General features: G+C 38.6%; 1 protein-coding gene across 2 annotated transcripts in view; it reads left to right on the top strand.

Moving 5' to 3' along the window:
• Positions 1 to 19864, top strand: part of slc41a2b (solute carrier family 41 member 2b) — a 31427-nt gene extending 11563 nt beyond the window's left edge. For both annotated transcript variants that reach the window (XM_062383092.1, XM_062383091.1), the window contains 5 exons: positions 377 to 524; positions 1079 to 1158; positions 8080 to 8211; positions 9675 to 9823; positions 18350 to 19864. In XM_062383092.1, the coding sequence (XP_062239076.1) occupies positions 377 to 524; positions 1079 to 1158; positions 8080 to 8211; positions 9675 to 9823; positions 18350 to 18535 (695 nt within the window). In that variant the 3' untranslated portion in view covers positions 18536 to 19864. The remainder of the gene's footprint in view (positions 1 to 376; positions 525 to 1078; positions 1159 to 8079; positions 8212 to 9674; positions 9824 to 18349) is intronic.
• The last annotated feature ends 1520 nt before the right edge of the window (positions 19865 to 21384 follow it).

Below are 21384 nucleotides of genomic sequence, written 5' to 3' on the forward strand. Positions count from 1 at the left end.
TATGTTGGATGCATGTAAATGTGTATTTAAAGACATTTACATTTGTGGGGAAAAAATTGGTTCGAAAATAATAAAAAAAAAAAAAAAAAAAAAGAATTATAAAAAATTATAAAAATTGTCTAATCAATCAAAGATTTCGCGACCCCCATGCAGTACCTCCGCGGACCCCCTAGGGGTCGCAGACCCCCTGTTGAAGACCTCTGCTATAGAGTATTGAGTATTAAGTATTGGAAACATATAATTTGAATACCATTAGTGACGCAGCACCAATGTGGTTTCCTTACAATTTCCTGAACACATGCTGCAGTGGGCTCCAAACTTCCACCCAAAAAGTTAAGATGGAACAGGAAAGGTTAACGCTTCTTTCCTTCCCCAGATTCCTATCCGTACGTGTCGTCACTTGTCTGCGCCTTCTTCATGTGTCTCACTCCTCTGTGGATCGTCATCTCCTCCAAGCACCCAGCCAGCCGCACCCTGCTTCACTCCGGATGGGAGCCAGTCATCACTGCCATGGTCATCAGCAGGTGTGTGTATGTGTTTTTCTTTGGACCTGTGTTTGTGAGAGTTTAGTTTTGAAAGGGGAAAGAAAAGCTAATCTGCGTCTGTGACTCCCGATGTCTGATTTGCTTGATGACTCATCTCCTAAACAAATTGCAGCCCATACACCCCACTCCCCTTGAGCCTGGTAGCCTTACAGATACAGTCAGCAGAAAGGGAATGATTGTCTTGCTCACTCGCTTACTCACACTCCCTCTAGCACCTTTCTCAGCGCAGGTGACACCATATTTATCAGACTTTAATAGAAGAGAGAGGAAAAAACATAAATTGTGTCCAGACACATCGGCTGAAAGCAACGGAAATATATTCTGTTGCACCTTTTGTCTCTCATTCAATGCAGATGCTGACACATTTTAGTTTTGTCTTGTGTAGAGATGCACCCCAATCCATCAAGGAAGACATTTACATAAAGACAATCTTTCGGTTTATTTTTCCATGCTCTCTTTTTGTGTCTCTCCATCCTACTCTCCCACAGACACAGTAACACCAGTTAATGAGATAATCATTTTGTGTTCTGCAGCATTGGAGGTCTCATCCTGGACAAAACAGTATCTGACCCAAATTTGGCTGGCATCGTGGTGTACACCCCGGTCATCAACGGTGAGTCACAGAATTGGCCCTTGTTCCTCCTTCACTCTGAAAGGCTTTGAGGCATCGCTATTCGATTTGCAATTGCTTGCCCCTGTGGCATGAACCAACAAGAAGAGATTGGTCAAAGACTAGACCAAAGCTTATTAGCTTATTAAAGTCACAGAACTCACACGAGTCAACGTTAAAGGGTTGTGTTGTGTTCCGGATTCCACATTGGTATCGAACTAGAATCATGTACAAGCTCCATAGCTAAAGGGCTAAGGAGTATGAACTGTGCTGCAGAGAATATGATCATTATCGATGTTTTTTTTCAGATCACAACTTTTCCCATAGTTTGTAACCCATGTGCATTGGTTTTCAAATATATATTTACTGATTATAGATATAATAGTATGGTTTAAATATTGTCCACATTGGTTTTTAAAGTAAGAGACAGTTTTACACAACGCTCTGCATTCAGGCGATGATAGGAGAGCTCAGTAGAGAATCCTGGTTGCATTATGGATCCAGCTCCAGATTTGTTACACTTTACAGTCGACAAATCCATTATCAAATCTTTTATTCAACTTCCCGGTATACCACAGGCATCAGCAAAAATGTACTCTATCTTCCCACCTCTGTAAAAGGAAAGCTAGTGAGACCATTATTAATGAATCTCACAACTAAGCAGAATGTCTATAATTTAGAATTGATCGTTTTTTAGTGTAAGTCATACTTAGTGATTGTCCCCGAAAATCAAATTTGAAGAAGAAGCAAGTTTTGTAACTAGACTGAGTGTATACCAAAGAATGTATACTCTTACCACCAAGGCCCAACAATCCCCTTATGAAACCACTTTTAAATTCACTATGTTTATTTAATCTGCACTAAATTGCACTGGGGGGAAACCAATAAAGATAAGTCCTATATCACCATTTTAAATGGATTTGCCATTAATCCGTATGTTGTAATCGTTAGTTATTCCCAACTCCTCCTAGAACTTCAAGGAAATCGGTTTAGTAATTTTTGCGTAATCCTTCTAATATGAATGAAGGTATATTTTCTGCAAAACAACGGAGTACCTTTGACAATGGAATTTTTACTTGTAGGAAAGAATTTGTAATTTGTGGTGATGAGGGAAACACTGGATGCATAAGGTGGTTTGCCAACCACCATTAAAACATTAAGAAACTAAAGAACTCATGCCCCAGGCTCTGCAGATGCACAAATCTGATGATGTTTTCCTGCACGTGGCATCTATTACACTTCTGTCCGTCCTGGGAGAGGGATCCCTCACATGTGGCTCTCTCTGAGGTTTCTATGTATTTTTACCCTGTTAAAAGGGTTTTTAGTAGTTTTTCCTTACTCTTGCTGAGGGTTAAGGACAGAGGATGTCACACCCTGTTAAAGCCCTATGAGATGAATTGTAATTTGTGAATATGGGCTATACAAATAAAATTTGATTGATTGATTGATTGAAATCTGCCTTCCCCTCTAACTATCTGGTGCAAAAGTGAGAACACATGGAACTTGGAGCTTGTGACACAAAAAAAACGTATTTGTGACTCATAGTGGCAGATTCAAGCAGTTGCAGTTGTTTTTCTGTGCTGAAAGAATACCTGAGAGGAAAATATTTTACAGATGTGCAGCTTTCATTGACTCACTGATTGGTGGATCTGTACATTTTGTCCACTACTTCACATTCTTTGTTACATTGATTGAATGGTTTTAGGACTATGCAGGAGTTTCTTAATATGTAATTCATAACCTAGGATTTTTGCACCTGTAATGAAGAATTAGTGAAGGTGTAAAGGTTGTGTTTGTAGGAGAGAAATCTAAAGCTTGTAACTCTGAAGCATTTTTCTATATGACTTAAAATATTCTAATACACATATGTGACTATTTTCATCAACTTTAAATTCCTCTTTATAAATACAATCACCGGTGCTCAGTTGTTTTGCATGGGCCTGCGTGCACAGGCCACTTTCACCTCAAAGTTTTTTTTTTTCTCACGATGGTATCATCTCTCCCTCCTCTCAACTCCCAGATGCCCCTCCCTGAGGCTCAGCAAAAAACCTTGTTTCTATAACTACAGTCATAGGATGACACTTCAATTACCATGTTCGGGTTCAATATTGAATCAATTCTGCAGCTGTGTTATTTGCAAGTGGTGTGGATTTTTGAGCAATGATTGCTCAGACTGAAAGTAGGTGATTTAATGGAGAACGAATACTCACTGTAACGATTCGAATGGCCTTGATATAATCAAACATGCGATTGACACATTTTGTGTTGAGGATGAACATCAACACGATAATTGGTAAATACTCCTTAGTCTCTTAAGGTGTATTTTAAGGGTGAAATGCTATCTTTAACCTGCCTCAAGACAGCATTGAACCAACAATGTTACTGAGCAAAGCATCCGTGCTCAGACGGAAACAAGTGCATTTCTATTGAAACAAAGTTGGCACTGGATGGGAAAATTACAACTTGCTGGTCTGAAACAAAGAGATACTCTTGCATTGCGCTTGGCGGTGCTGTACATCAGGCGTAAGATTGGGCCTATGGTGTATATTGTTGTTATATTTGTCGTTAAATTAGATCTTAGGGGGCGCCCTTAGCTCAGTTGGTAGGGCGTCCCCCCCATGGGCCTAGGCCAGCAGCGGACCCGGGTTCGATTCCAGCCCGCGGTCGTTTCTGCATGTCACTCCCCTCTCTGCCCCATTTCAACTCTGTCTCTCTCTGCACTATCAATAAAGCATAACAATGCCAAAAATAATTCTTTAAAAAAAAATTAGATCTTAAATATTTGTGGTGAGAAAAGTGGTGGTTAGTTGAAAGTTTGCCTAATGAGCAACAGTAATGCATCATATTTGGTCAACAACAGGCTGTTAAGCCTGGACATTTCAGAGAAACTGTTATTGTGTGTGTGTGGTTTATATTTCTCAATTTTTTAATTAATGCAGGTTTAAACCCTCCAAGAAAACAAATTGAAAAGGTGTTTATACAAGATGGATGACACACATCAAAGTCTATCTGTGTTGTGCTGTGCAGCTCCCAGATGTGAATGTATATGAAAGTGAAAGCTGAAGAAGCAAGTGTGCCTTATCAACAGTCCCTGGATGAATGAGCGTTACTTAAAAGAAGACCTCCAGGTACCTACAGGTTACCAATTAGGCAGTTGGCTGCAGTTCATCCATCTCCAGTTCATAAAACTGGTCCTTCTCCATATCCTCCAGCTTCCATCTCCCACTAACAGGCTCAGCCAAGGCTAATAGGGCTCAGAAGAGATTTTAATTATATTTCATTAATGGGCAACGTTTAATCAGATGGAGTAAGACTAATAGGTTTTCTGTTGAGACGAATCCTGGACTCAAAACATCTGGGGAGTCAAGTGTATGACTGCTTATCAGGTTGACTACATTTTATGTGTTCAGTGTCTGCCCGAACTTTCACTCCATCTCTGATTTATGGCATTCTAATCTTGGTCAACAGAAAGGCGAGGTAGGTCATGTCCTAATGAAAACTACAAGCGAACAAAGGGCAGACGGAACAGAGATGGTGAGATGATGTTGTGTGTATGTGGTATTAGAAAGGAGATGTGTACACCTTGATAAGAGAGGAAAGGTTAAATTAAAAGTTTTCCTTTTTTAACCACTCTGACCTCCATTATTTTTTTACGGCTGATGACATGATATTACTAGATAAGGTCTTACAAGGTTTTCTGGAATCAAGAAAGTCTCTGCCAGTTAATTTCCTGTCATACTTTCTTATAATCTGTTCTTATTCTGCCCATTTCATTAACTACAGTATATCACCTCAGATATGGTGTTAGTGCTTTTATTGCAATTTCAGGTATCCTTATTAAGGCCATCGATCTGAACTGACATTATGTTATGCGTCTTGCTCTGTATTTTTCCTCCAGTTGTGTCTTTATCTTTTGTTTTTCATCTTGGCATATTGGCCCTTTCCTCTTCCCTGCTGTTATTTGTTTAGAGATGAGGTTTATCTACCTTGTTTCTTTACAAGTTATTCTTTTATTAAGTTTTATCTTCTTTTATCGGGTCACATCCTCGTGTCAGAGGTGTTCAAATAAACACAATAACATTAGGCCTGGAGAGGAGCAGGCCAAGATGAGGTGGCAGACAGACGTCGCCCTCCTCCTCCCTCAGGGCTGAGTGGCTCGGCTGAGAGGAGCACAGACCCCCTGCTGTTCCTGATGTAGCCTTGCTGCCTCCTCATCTCCTTTTCCTCATTCCTCCTGTCAGACGCGGTGACCTGAATAAGCCAGAGTGCCCCCAAACCTCCTTCGCCATACCTCTGCCCCCTGCTGAGGTTGTAGGATCACCCTCCATGCTCTTGCCCTCTTTATGATTTGACATTAAAATAAGAGCAAAATATTAATATTCAAACACACAAGTTGCATTTCTTTCAGGTGATAGGTCCTGTTGTTTTCTCACATCTGAAGATATTTTGTGCAGCTTCTTGAAGGGTTGTGGTCACAGTGAGGTTGCATTTAGCTTCTCTAGACACACTTGTACTTGGCGGACCCCTGACATTGTGAAGGCAGGAGTGTGAGGTGAGAGGACGAGGTCAGACCGAGCCGAGCCAGTATATAGGCTCATTACAAAGTTATGCTCCCAGTGGGAGCGCTTGTAACCCCCTAATAAAGTCTCAATAGGCAGACAAAGAGCAACAATAAATTGAAATAAGTGGACGCCACCCTTAGGTGGGGGGAGTTTCTAATTTATTAAGAGCGCTACAATAACTGGCCTGTTTGGCAGACGGGGGCGGGGGTCTGAGGCACATAACCCAAACCCTGCTTACACTACACAACCATTTTACTGGCTGAAAGCCAACCACATGTGGAGTATATTTTCACCCTCTGCACAGCAAGATTTGAATGAAACATTTTTCTATGATCATGAATAAAGAAAACTCTTTTCTAATGTTGCTCAGGTTCACTCACTCTGACCTTTTTTTTAAGCACACTTCCAAACTGATCATTCTAATAGTGTGTTGTTTTTAGGCAAGTATGATAGCTCTCCCGCAGGGCTGAGTCACCAGATTGGCTACAAGGATGAAAGAAACAGGAAGTTATTGCGTGTGTTACTTGCTGAAGGGAAGGTGTGATTGCTGCAGCTTGGAAATGTAAAGCAGCCCTTGCTTTTTTTCAGTACAGATGGTATCCCACATTTGCATGACTTCCCATCTGCAGGATGTTTAAAATAGCACATAATGAAAATAGAACATTAATGGTTCCTTAAAACAAGGAAAATCATTTGATTTTTTTATTTTTGAAGAAAAATCTTGTTATTGATTTATTTAGGTTTTTTAGGTTGTTTGTGAAGGAAAGGGTTTCACCAATTACCACCAGTCAACTTTCCCATATCCCTCAAATAACAGAGCTACCGGCAGAAAAAACAGTGCAGCACTGGTTCACATTGGGGACCACTTACTAGAGAGCATGCAGAGTGCACAGTGTTTATTTGGTGAGGAGAAGTGTAAACAGATGGGAGATTGATTTGAATGAGCTCAGAAGAGAGTTGGCATTTTGGTGGAAGAAGTTTCTCAGACTTTGCACTGTGTTTTATGTATCAACAAGAACTAACTGAAGACGCAGAGTGGAATTTCAGCAGTAACACGGTAATACATCAAATGGAAATAAGCAATTTCATGAGGGACTCTTTCATCTACAGCAGCTTTACACATGTATGCAAAGTTTTTCCTAGAGGTCATTCAATTCCTGCAGCTGTCTGAAGGCAGCAGGACACATATGTTGATAAATGTGCAGCCACTAATTGGAAGAGGGCCACATCACTGTTCTTCAGTGTTACATTCAGTGAATCAGGTTTAAAGGAGGCTGGTAACACCATCTGATATTACACACATCAGACTTCATGTTTTGTTCATGTGAAGTTTGATGGTTTCACAAGCTATACATAAGTTTGCGTAAATTCCCAACAAAAATTAGAACTGTTCTGTGATTCATTCTTCAGACCAAAGTTCATAACTTTCAAAATAAAAGTTCTGTATTCAGCTCAATAGGAACCATTGCAGCAACCAAACAAACGTTGTGCTTTTACTTTAAAGACTTACTGCTAAAGAGGTATTGATTCTATGAATGTTGTTTCCATGAAGGAGATCAACTCCTAACCCTATCTGGTGGGGATTTTTGACCCACAGTTTGACCCAGTTGCTTACCACTGCTGGGTATTTCTGATGGCTTAGAAGAAGACATGTACAACTCTGTCTGCAGATATCCCTGCCCCCACTGACTGCAACAGAGTGCTGGTCACCTGTTTATAAAATTTGTATCAATGAATGTATCAAAGTTTAAAATAGAGGCAGCTAGTCTCACCCATTGTATATGGTGCTGCATGAAGATACACAGATTATTGCTCATTATAGGACAGACAATAGATCAAACCCTAGCCGAAAATATAGAAAATGAACCAAAATCAAATATCCAACTAACTAAGAGGCTATCTTGTCATCCTCCTAAGTGTCCTCTACATGTGTGTCATCTCTTTTTCATCCTGAGATATTTTTTCTTTTCTTTTTTTTCTTCAGTTTTGCGTCTGTCGCGTTAGATGTCATCAAAATATGATAATTAACTTCTACAAATTGCACCAAACTCTGCAATGCACTTTTTTGGGCAATTTATAATAAACATGCAAAGTATAAAGCCGAGTAGATGAATGTTCATGAGATGTCTGTTCCAAATACAGACATTTGTGTATTACTCTACTAGAATGCCCCAGTGAAACCATTGACGAAGATGTGGATACAATCAAAGCTCTGACTGTGGAAAAGATTTTTCACAGCTTTATGATGTTTTATGATCTAAATACTTTACCAATTCATTGACAAAACAATCATCAGATTAATTAATGATGAAATCAATGCAGTGCTTTACCTTGCTGTATGTATCTTCTCTGTCATGTGCAGGCATCGGGGGTAACCTGGTGGCAATTCAGTCCAGCAGGATCTCCACCCACCTGCATTTCCATTATGCCCCTGGTGAGGTTCCTGAAGAGGCCAAGGGTTGCTACTATCCCTGCCGAACATTTTGGGGAACAGGTCAGTACATGTGCATATATACTCCCTATGTTAACTCACCAAGCACTTAATTCAAATCCAACAAATGTGTCTTTAAGTAAATCATTAGCTATCTAGCTGACTGGGCTTAATGAGGAGTACATCTCCATCTGCAATGTAGCAGTTTGTAATGAGATGCTAATAGATAATTTTGGACTACTTCCTTCAATAGTTCAAACACAAGACGTTTTAGGACATGACCTGTGGGTAAAGGTCAGAGAATTGGATACAGAGTTTGCTTTTCACACATGCACAACACAGCGTCAGATTATCACAGACAACATCCCCATTATTCAGGGGAGAGGTGGTGCAGCGAGGCTCAGCAGACAGAGGCATGAAGTTATGAAGCCAGTGTGTTGATCTCATGATTTTCTTGACAACACACAGACTCTGCTGTCAGCTCCTAAGCGCCACAAACTCTCTTGACATCTTCGTCAGTGTCTTCTAGGTATGCGTCACTGCCTTTTCACCGGGAGATATTTGTTTGGTCTTTTGTTGTTTTTTCATTTATCATCTGCCGTTTGTTAGAAGTGTCATTAACCCTCCCACTCACTCGCTATGAATCCAGCGCTGTCTTCTCACATGGAAATATCCAGATTTTATACAGACTTTGTACAAGGAAGCTGGGCGGATAAAGTCTGCAGATGATATGGATTCTCTCACTCTGACTTTTGTGTTCACACATGCACCTCCTCCTGAGAAAATAAGAAGGGTTTGTGGAGTTCAGTAAATGTGTGAAAGCAGCTATAATTTTATTTAATATCTTAATAGAAGGTTACCTCCTCTCAGAAGAGGTCCTCAGGCTTGTGCTTTTCTTCCCTGTGATTTTGTAGCTTTAAACTCTCTTGGCAGCAATAAGAGAATTGTCAAGCTCGGATATCAATCAATCAAATTGTATTTGTATAGCCCATATTCACAAATCCCAATTTGTCTCATAAGGCTTAACAAGGTGTGACATCCTCTGCCCTTAACCCTCAACAAGAGTTGATATAATAGGTGTGAAGTTTGCTTAGTACTTAATTTAGCTAATATTAATACTCTCTTGTCTCCTGATGAAATAATGGCTTATAGAAATAGGTATGATAAAAGTGAGTTTGGTCACGCTGTCAAGATTATAATCAGGCTTTAAATTAATAAAATTCTAACTTAAGTCTGAAACTGTGCTTTTGAGCTCTTTTCCTGCTTAGCATCTGCTCTTTCTCTGTCCTACCAGGCTGTTAATTGCTGTCTCCTCCTGTCCTGTCAGGTATTAATTATTTCCTTGTTAGAGGTGGATAATAAAAACCAGCAGGACTCTGAATCCTGAGGACAGTGGGTGGCAGATTTGTCACCAAGCTATTCAATCGTGTCTTTTATAGAGAATAGTCCAATGATATTAGACATTTTTTTCTTGATGCTCTCAGATGCTACATTAATCGTCCATCCTTTGTATTGTATGTTTTCAGGAGCCAATCACAGGTCCGCCCAAGTGCTCGTTCTCTTGGTGATTCCCGGTCACCTAATCTTCCTCTACACGATCCACCTGATGAAGAGCGGCCACACAACTCTGACACCCATCTTTATGTCTGTCTACCTGGCTGCTGCTATGCTGCAGGTAAGCACCTGGCGACTGTTACTGTTATGCCAGTGAGAAGCTTTATGTTTCGAAAATTGTCTGTTATCATTCAACATAAAAGTATCAAAGCTCAAGGGCCCATTTCACAGCCCAGAATCTTAATATAGCCGGCATTAATGAGGCTTGAAAGAGATTTATTTTGATTGATTTTAACCTCAAAACAAAATACTGCAGACCCAGGAGCTTAGAATTGTTTAAAGCTGCACTAATCCATATTTTAAAATGATCACCCAATCGTCCAGTTCACCTCAGCTCAAAGTAACTTTGTAGCATCTTTGAGCTCAACGTTGTGGTCGTCTGGTCCTCAGTCCCTTAGTATGGTTCAGATTCATTACTGTCATCACTCTTGTTTCCCACAGGCAGTTTTCAGCGCACACACTAATGAATGATACTGTTACTGTGTCTGCTGGATGTGTCTATATCTATTTCCATAAAACAATGGCAAGTAGAGGTATGGTTACCCCACAAAGACATGGCTTTCTGCATTGATTGATCATTTACAGAAATTACAACAAACTATGTTGCAAATCTTTATGACCACACCCTCATCCAGCATTAGCCTTCTGGAAACTATAATGCAATGCTGGAGTATTTAAATTCGATTTATACTATAATTTTAACTATGGCAAATTGATAAATATAATGTTTTGCTTGGATTAATGTCCTTGGCATGCTCCTCTCCTCTCACAACATGGCTAATCAATTACAAGCATTGCCGACCCTGTTGTGTTTGCTAAAAGCTGTATAGGAGACCAGCTATTATTAATGGAATCTGTGACAATACCTGTGTTGAATGTACATGAGTGTTCATGTAATATGCATTTTCACGCATGTTAGTCTGGACGTGAAATAAAACTGATGCAAAGCCAAAAAAATTATGTGGACAGAGACAGTTAAAAAACGATGGATGTAGATTGGCAAAAGGCAGTAAAAGGAAGACTGAGGAAGTCTTGGACGAATTAGAAAATATGAAAAGTAGGTGTATTTTTTTATACAAACATGTTTGTAGTAGTCCCTGTTCTCTATATAGAGCAGTGATTCTCAAATGGGGGTACGCGTACCCCTGGGGGTACTTGAAGGTACTCCAGGGGGTACTTAAGATTTTTTTTTAATATATTTAAAATTAGCATCCATTCAAAAATCCTTGAAAAATTGTTATTTAACAAATATTCAATAAAATATAAGTGTAAGTTCATGAACTAAATTTTATATTCAGTAGGCTTTTCAATTTAATTATCCTAATAAGACAGAGTCTCCCCCATACCGATGGTTTGACCCAGCCAGGCACACGCCACCTGTCATCACCTGCCATCACCTGCCTTGAAATCTTCAACAATGGAGTCGAGTTGAAGTGCAGCAGCAATGCTGCTGAAACACGGTAGGACAAGTACCAAAGAAGGCGAAACCAGAGCAGAGAGCCTTCACTAAACAACACCGTGAGGGCTTGTGCCTCTTCGGAGGGGCGCTAAAACGTAAAAGTTTTCCGTTGTGAAGATAATGATTCATAACAAGAAGTCCGCGTCTCTACCGGTACCCTTTCAAAATAAAAGCATGTAATACAAAAGCGGAAATGAAATTGTATGACCTTAAAGCGAGCAAATATTTCACAATAAAATAACAGAAAGACACTTCAATAATATTAACAATAACATAGATTGGGTTATTTACACTTCTAGTTTTTTCTGTGGGGAGAGATTAGCCAACAGTGGCATTAACCCGCCACATCTTCAGCGGTATCTCCAGACAAAACATGAAAGTCATGTTGGTAAGCCACCGGAGTTTTTTAAGAGGAAACTTTCTGAATTCAGGTCATCTCAAGACACGATGCGAAAAGCCTCCCCGAAGCAAACGGAAACAAGCTACCTGTCAGTATTCTTTTAGATCCTTAAAGAAGATATTTTAAGATGATAAATATTTAAAAAATAAGTTTTGAGCTAATCTTTTATTTAAAACTAAGTTAATGATTTATTTTTTGGGAAGAAGTGTTTAGCTATAATTAAGTTCATGAGTTCAGTTTGAGAACATATCTTTATTATGATCCCAAAAGAGGTCACTTTAAGTGGATAATTATTTTGAGGTGCACAAATCTTTATTTATATTGAGATAATAATAAAAGTATTTAGTTATTTTCATATCTTTTTATTTAGAAATAGTTCAAGAGAGACCAGTACAAATGAGCAATGTTATGGACATTGATGGAGTTTTAAAATTGAATGTGTCTAGTTACAAGGATTAATAAATCCCATTACATCTTTCTTTCAACCAAAAATGCTTTGCGCTGGTTAGGGGGTACTCGGCAGAATTTTTTCTTCGAAGGGGGTACGTCACTGAAAAAAGGTTGAGAACCACTGGTATAGAGCATCATAGAATCACCATGTCTGTAACTACCTAATATACGCTTGCCCTGTGAACTTTTGCAATAAGGTCATTTGTGCACCCTTACAAGCTAGATGTTAGTGCACAGTTGATTTTTATTATTTTACAGAGGTAAATATTTATTTCGTGTCAGTAGGAAGTCCTTAAGACAGATGAGTCTGTGGTCCCGTGCTTCCTTTTTAAAACTTGTAGTACAGGAGATGATGCAGGGTTTTTCTTCCTTTGACTTCATTGAGCAGGGTTTCCAGAAATTCCCAAAGGAATCTGACATTTTTATTTTGGCTGCAGTCAAGATAATTACAAAGGAGCGAGTTGAATAATGAATGAGTGCCGTAAGTTTTTCAGGTGTACCATGACCTGTCTGTAATTTCAAGAAGTCATTTGGTGTACGTGTGTGTGTCTGGTTTAGGGCTGCTCAATTAATCAAAGTTTTATCGTGAGTACGATTATTGGGTCAAACGATCTCCAAACTACTATAATCGAGTTGAAACGATTATTTTTTATTTTTTCGAGCAGCCCAGTCGGGTTCTTGCTTTGCTCCTAAATCTGAATCTTTAATGGAGAAATTATTCCCAGGCAGAGGAAGTGTTGCTTCTCAGTGCTGTAAACAGCATGTTTCTTTCAGTGTTTTAATTTGAATTCAGGGTTTGCAAACTGTGTTATACCAAAAGGCAGACAAGCCCTTGCATGTCAAAATAATTCATGAGCTTCTTTGTTGATCTGACGGGAATGTGAAATCATGGGTAAATTGCTTGAAATCTGCTTTGAACGGAAAACTCATAGCAAAAAACTATTATGCCATATTCATTTACTGATATAATTTTATTTGCTTTGCCATTAGTGTATTTGCACAGCCAGATTAGATATCAGACACTAATTATCAGGCTAAGTGCTGCACATAATATATAGGTTCAATACCAACTGAAGGTTTTTGTAAAGCTATATAACCCTGAGCCAAATATTTTTTTATAAGCATGGATAAATGCTAGACTTTAGATATCTATATTTTTTTAATTTAGGTTCAGCACAATACAGGTCATTATTGTCTTAGAAGCTTGCTTTTGAAGCCTGCGTTCTTATCTCACATGAAAACCATACAGATATTATTATTATTTATATAGCGCTTTACTGGTCTTGATGAAACCTCAAAACGCTTTACACTACAACCAACCATTCACACACACATTCATACAGCGCTTTTATGTGCAGCATAAGAACTGATAATCCAAAATCACTTAGTCAACACTACACTTCCTTCTGGCAATACACGGACAGGAAGGACAGAGAGACAGTTTCCTCCATTTGTGGTGGGTTTCTGTAAACAATATTATAAAGAGTTGGTGTATAGTCCTGCACTATATGAGAAGAAATGAAAACTTTTGTTATGATCTGACTGTGTATGTGTTGTTCCCTTGTCCAATGTATCAACACATTTACACACTTGTTACTACTCATGACTATCTCCTATTATGTAACTATTGCTTAAGCTCGCTAAAGGTGAGTGAGCTTAGCTTGGTTTCTAATGGGACAATATGTTCACGTAAAAGACAGATTTCTTCCATTCACTCATGTGTCCGAGCTGTCAAATGCACAGGTCAAAGTCTACAAAAGACAAATGTCGCCCCCACAATCAAGTCCAGTTATCACAGCAATTCCTTTTGGAAATCATTTAAAAACCTGCTGAATCTTGACATTTTAAATCCGGCCAGGAGCTCCCCACGGCTGATATGACAAAAGGGACAAACTTCCTGTCAAAGCAAGCCCTCTACAACGTGTTACATATCAATTTCTCACCTCTGGATCTGTGAATCTTAATCTCTGGAATAAAAATGAGTGGATGTTTGAGATTAAGAACAAAGTGTACTTGCGCAGTACCTGGACGTTCAATGAGCCTCTTCACCTATACTTCAACACAGGCTCTAAATTAGTTACCAAAAATTCTACTACTCTTATCATCTTGTCTACAGTAAACTCAAATGAACACAGAAGCTCAAAAATTTGTAGGTACAAAATGAGGGTGTGGGGTGATCCGCCTCCATGGTAATTTACCATCAGAACTTTGACAAGGAACTTTATTACTTAGATATTCCAATCATCAAGAGATATTTTGGATATTAATCAATTGATCAATCAAACTTTATTTGTACAGCCCATAGTCACGAATCACAATTAACCCTAACCCCTCGGCTGGCAGAAAGAAAAGTCTTTCAGATTGTTTCAGCACTGGATTAGAGGGAAGAAAGCTTAGTTTAGATACTGAAATGTGTCTTCTTATGGCCTCACAGCTCTTTTAAAGACCCCAGTGTCTCACTGCATACCTAAAACTATAATCACTTCATCAGTAAAGATGTATTTTATTAAGTGCTATTTCCCCAATAAATATATTTTTTAATTTAAACATGACCTGCATTTCAAATATCCAACTGAAAGAAACGGTTAACCCGAGCTTGAATCCATTTATTCAACACACCTTACAAGACACTTTTGTCTTTACCTTCTGTGCTCGACACATTATTGCTGTCGGTAACATGGTGGAATGTCATACAGTCATTCAATTCCAAGTAATAATTTACTGTAGAAGGCTGTTATCTCTGCAAACGTACAGTATAGTCAGTGAGCAGAAAACGAAAAAGTAATGTTTTTAAATCAAAATACACTATCATAAAATTCACCAAGTGTATGTACTCATACAGTGGTAGATGACTTTACACACATCTAAGGTCAATCATAAGATCAAGTACAAAGTACCAAACAAAAGTGCAAATGTGAAAAAATAGGAGTGGGTCCAGAACCATCTGCAAGAGTGAATAAACATGCGCTCACTGATGTGTGTCTTTTTCATTCAGGACTTGGCCTAGAAGTTAATATACAATATATAATACAGATCAATAAAATGAAATATCCTGTAACAGCCTGCAAATAAAGCATTTCCGTGAGCAGTTATTCAGATGAGTACAGCTAAATTCAATTACGTTGCGATGATGCATATACCTACAGTGCACCAAAGTAGCAAAAGAGTGACATTAAGCAATACCACTTGTTCTTCTTGAGCACCGGGTTGTATATGCTTCCATAAATAATTTAGGCAGAGAGGGGGTTAGAAAAATAAATCTGAACAAACAGAAGATGAAACTGTGTGTCTTGGAGAAAAAGCTTCAAACAGTGGTTGTGTTTGAAAAGTGCATGAAGAGGCCAAACAGGCAAAAAGGTGATTAACTGTATATACTGTGGCCTTCACTTTTTACACACTTGCAAAGGGAGACAAATTTCAATTTCTACCCATCGATCTGCGAAATTACATTTATTTAAAAAATGAAATGCAATGGGTTTTGGCTGTCCATAGGGTACGGGTTCACCAGAGATGCCCCTCTAGGATTTATGTATTTATATACAGGGCTTCCTCTAGGATATAGCAGCCCCCCCTTGCTTTTTACAAACAAACTGAACATCATATTTATGTACCCCTAACCCTAACCCTATGTACTGTTAGGTGTCTTTGCCTCTTAACCTGATTTTAACCTTTTTGTTTTTACTTCTTAACTCTTATACTGTATATTATGGCCACATATGTTTGCGTCTCTAAATGCAATTTTAACACTTGGGTTTACTTTAATTATTTACGTATATATTTCTGGTATGTTGTAAGTCCTTTGGTGTCAGAAAGGCGCTATGACATAAAATTCATAATTATCACTGTTATTATTGTTTTTCCCTTCATGTGTGTTTATCTGAGGAAAAAGCTAACGTGTGCACTGTAACCTGATGATTGCAGTTGACAGTTTTGATGCAGGTGACAAAAGCAACAATTGACACTCTGTCATCTTGAATCACAGACAGAGTGAAGAAGACACATGAACAGTCTAGTTTGACAGCTTGTTTTTTACCAATGTGTGATGGTGTGATGAGGGAACATTATTGTGGAAGAGAGGAGGACGTGTTTTTAACTGGATTGCATCCGGGAGAGTAAATCCACCACAGAGTAATAACTCAAATTCAAAGTCAGGACTATCGCAAGTTAGTGAGTTTTGTCAGTGGGTTTTTCTCCACAGCAAATGGTATATATTGTCATAATCACTTCTCCTCGATGCCATCATCCTTGCTTGTATTCTGAGCATGTCAGAATCTTCGGAATGCAACACTTTTGTTTTTATAATGTTTGCATCCCAACTCTGGATAACTAATTTCCTCTTAAATTACACTCATCCTTATCAGTTAATAGGCCTCTCTTCTTCCCATGTTCATTTCGTGCGTGGAAAGTTGAATCCTGAATAATATTATCAGAACTCGTCTGTTGGTTTGCTGCTCCATTACTCCTTCTCCTCTCTGTATCCACTGTGTCCAGTGTTGATACCTTTTTATGTGACATTTTGAAGTATTTGATAATACAATGTTTTTAATTCATCCATCTTGCTTTTATTGAGTTGAAGACATTTTGCCAAAAACATCCACTAGAGGTCAAGCTGTAACACCATCATATCATCTGCTTAAGTTGTTAATATGAAAGTGAACTATACAAATATAAATGCATAATTAATACACCATCTGTTCTCAGTGTTACAGTTTGTCTTGATAGCGTAAACGCTCATGGCGAATAACATTCTATGTAGAATTTGTCCAATCTGACATAATGGCTATATATTTTCACTCAATTATTACACAATGACAACAAAATAAAGCTATTATCTAGAGCTGTTCAGCCTTGTTGTTATTTGGGCTTTATTTGTTACTTGTTATATCATTATTTTTTGTGCCAATTAGCAGGAACTGTATCCTGTTCCCAAGATGATCATACTAGAGCAGGGGTTCTCAAAACTTTTGCAAGCTGGGCCCCCCCAAAGCTGGTTAGGGCCCTAACCCTAACCCTTTTTTTTTTTTTGTTGTCTGTGACATTGCGCCCCCCCTGGAGAGTGTCCGCGCCCTCCCAGGGTACTAGAGCTATAACCCAGCTGTGTCTTCACCTGTCCCATTTACAGGGATATAGATGCTCTGTTTAAATCTAATCAGAACAATGCATTTTATTATAAAGTTCAGATTATCGTATTTAGGCCTTTATGTGCTTACAAACCTTCTTTGAGATGTAAGACCTACAGTAAGCATCAGACGCGTATGGAAAAATAATATGGATTTTGTACTTTGTGTAAAACTGACAGGCCTCTAGCCCCTTTGTTCCATGTTTGCAAAGAGCAGCACAGAAATTACACTTTTTAGAGGTGGGAAAAGACAAATCACGATGTGAAGATTTGTGCAAAGTAGCTTCACACTGGATAATTACAGGTCCATTTGGAAGCGAGAAGTTTGTATGAGATCCATTAACTGTTTTGAAAGCCCAAAAACTGTGTGAGCCCAATGAAAACTTGTGAGCACATTTGTAAGAGAAAACTTCTGCTGTGATTTAAGATGATGAAGATCAAGTGGAACCAGTTTTATCAAGTGTGATAACAATAGAGGAACACTGTGATAGAATGTTTTAATATTTTATCCTGATATACTGCAGGTGAACTTTCCATTGTGATTGCAGCTGAAATGATTGTTGGAATGAAGTAAATACTTAACACAACAGCATCATACACATGCAATCTAATACAACAGCATCATACACATGCAATCTTATTACAACAACTTCACGTCACGGCCTTAGTGCAAAGTTAGTATAACGAGAGCCAGTTTCAGAACTTGTTTGCATGTGTACATTTTATTAAGTCATTGTTTTTAACATGTTTTACATTCACATACAAGTCAATCATATTACAAATTAAGATACTAGAGAACTTGTGAGTGCTTGTACTTCTTATTCATTTACTTGGTCATCAATGCTTCACCCAAAAGACTCCCTTGCTTTGTTGGCTGCTCAGTTTTACATTTCACAGCTTAAATTTCTTAAAGATCTTTGTATCCACTCAATCAATATTCACTCTTCCTCTGAGAAATACACTGCTGAGCGACCCCCCCCCCCCCCCCCTTCATACAATTTGTTTTGCTCCATTATACTAACCATACAGACAAGAGAGCGTCATCTAAATGTGAGCACTAACTATTTTAAACTGTTCCTTAAGCTCAGGGAATCAAAGATTTAAATGGATTTTTTGTTCCTGCTTTGTGTTGACCCATGCTTCCTTCTCTCTCTTTCAGGTGTTGCTGTTGTTGTGTATTTCAGACTGGATGGTCCATTCAATGTGGCGGAATGGCAAAGACCCGGACAGTTTTTCCATCCCTTACCTGACCGCTCTGGGTGACCTGTTGGGAACCGCCCTGCTGGCTCTCAGCTTCCACTTCCTGTGGCTCATAGGAGACCAGGATAGCGACGTGGGCGACTGAGGCAACGGCGAAATGACGGGAACCCCACCACCTGCCAGCTGACCTCTCATGCCTTTTAAGCCTTGTGGGAATGTGGGTGCTCTCTGTCACTTGCCAGCAAACTCCTCCGCTTCCCACAATGAATGAAACTTCACTTAAACCACACAATGGTTCAGAAACTATTTACTGGTCTTGGCTTTTTTTATTTTCTACACACTAAAGACGTTAAATTTCATAAGTATTGACTGTTTTCTGTAGCAATTCAGATGTCATTTGCACCAAAGCACATGCAAATTATATTGCTGGTTTTGTTTAGAGGACCAGGCAAACACCAGCTGAGGCAACCCAGTTGATGTGCAAGTATAAGCCAGAGGTCTTTTCTAAAAATATTTGGATGGACTATCACAATGTCACAATGTGTGGATTAAAGTCTGTTCTTATTTATTTGCAAAGGTTTTCTCCCACATTTTGAACCTGCCTCTGAGGACCATCAAGTAAAATGACTTAATATCAGTTTCAATCTAGTAAATCGTGTTTACATGGGAACAACTACTGAATAAAATCGACTTAATGATTCAAAAAAAACTAGGGAAATCTCATTAAGTTGAAGTTAAAAAGAACCAGATGGCAGCCAGTGGTTGCGAATTAGCTAAAAGTCACCCTCAATAAAACAAAGATTGTCCAGTCATATCTTAGCAGCTGTAGTTAGGTGTCTGTGGGGTGACGTTAAAGAGGATGTTAACAAAAGCCTTTGCACATCTCCACGTCGAAATTGTAGTCACTCTGAAAGCCAGTTATGGAAGATTTGATTTAAAGATGTTTACATTCCATATAGTTCTATCTTCCCAAAAACCCTTTCTCCACAGACAGCTATACAAGCTTCCGAACAAGGTTTACGATAAATATTAAGGGGATGAGGTCTTGGTGATCCAAGAACAAATCAATAACTCAATTGATCAATCAATCATTCAGAGACCTGTGCGTTATGTTTGTCTTTTACAGTGTTTATTCTTAACATTCTCAGCTTCCTGTCATACTCTGTAAATGTTAACACACCTGTCTGACTCATGTAAAACATGTTTCGTACACAACTCACATGCTATTAAAATGTGTGTAATGTCTACATGTATTTACACAAGTAATTAAGAGATTTTAGTCTGTTGAATCTAATTTCTATTTATAACAGCTTAATGTTATACACATAAGCTGATTAAACAACACAATTCAGATTGAGGTTTATTTCAGAATTTGATCTGGATGAAGCAGTCTGATTATTCAGTTACTCCCTTAAGCTACAGGAAGAATGACCTCATTAATCTTCTGACTTGAAAATAAACTCTTAAAATCAAACCACACCCTTATTGTGGTAATTCAGCTGTGTGTGTGTGTGTGTGTGTGTGTGTGTGTGTGTGTGTGTGTGTGTGTGTGTGTGTGTGTGTGTGTGTGTGTGTGTGTGTGTGTGTGTGTGTGTGTGTGTGTGTGTGTGTGTGTGTGTGTGTGTGTGTGTGTGTGTGTGTGTGTGTGTGTGTGTGTGTGTGTGTGTGTGTGTGTGTGTGTGTGTGTGTGTGTGTGTGTGAGAACATGGTCAGTGGCTCTGTTTAACTCCAATACGTGCCTCTTCAGATTCACTGGTGGACAAAGTATTTCTCTGTCTTTATTGTAATTTTCTTTCTAAAACATTGTAATACAGTGAAATGACAATATGATCCTTTTGTACCCAGCTCCACATGTATGACAATGACTATCCTATTTTTGAAGGATTTCATTCCATTGTAATTTCTGGCTTGAAAGTACATATAGAAATTTCAGTGTCTACATTCTCTTGGGCAATATACATTTGTTTAAGATGATGTTGTTTTTCTTGGGAATGAATCTTTTGTTTTGTTTTGTTTTTTGCTCACATGAGCCAGTGTCAAAATAAATATCCTTTGATTGAAAAGCAACGCATTTCAGATAATTTTTCTTGGAGGGTTGAGCTGGTACTGAATCGAAAGAGAAAGGCGCCCACCACAAGAGTCCAGCAGATAGAAGCTTAAATATTGAGGCAAGAGGGAAGCCAAAACCTTCATTCCCCACTGTGCAAGAAAGCCTGTTCTCTATGATATAAAATGATTTATGTTCTCAGATGGTCTCCATGACAACATGATGGGAATGCTCATCGGCTTCACTTAACCTCAGAGCTTGGAAAACATGCAATTCTGCGCAGCAGTCACAAAGTAGGGATATTTCATTGGCTGATACCAGTGTGTTGAGGATTGATATACTTAAATTTGACCATCTTTAAGAAACAAAACATACACAATCAAGGACAAGACCTCTTTAATACAAACAAAAATGAAATCCAAATCAGTCCCCTAGAGGAAATTAAGACTATCTCCCCCTTGAAAGCATCATTATCTATCAAATATTAAAATGTGAACACTATGTTATTACTATGGTTACAAATTAACAAGAGGGATATTCTGCTGTCAGACATTCCATGAAAGCAACCTATTGTCTAGCATCGACACACAGATATGTATCATTGTTCACAATCCAAGTAGCTTCATTTGTTTGGCTGAATTACAATACAATATTGCTGAAGCATATCAACACAAGCTATGCATTCATAATACAAACAGACAATTTTCTAAAACTTAATTCTAAAGCCCCAGTCATACTGAGAAAGGGGAGTTTAAACCCCGACAACTTCTCTTCGTTGTGGTATAAAATGATTTGATCAATTTGTCTACTCAAAAAATCTTTAATTACATTTGCGTGGAACAGCACACAACAATGGGAGACCAAACTCTGTTAAATTAATTCTACCCAATAGAGTGACAACCCCTTCATTTGCATAGTGGTGAGTAGATAATTAGTGAATTGTCATT

This window comes from Platichthys flesus, chromosome 23, assembly GCF_949316205.1.
Source record: "Platichthys flesus chromosome 23, fPlaFle2.1, whole genome shotgun sequence".
Lineage (NCBI taxonomy): Eukaryota > Metazoa > Chordata > Actinopteri > Pleuronectiformes > Pleuronectidae > Platichthys > Platichthys flesus.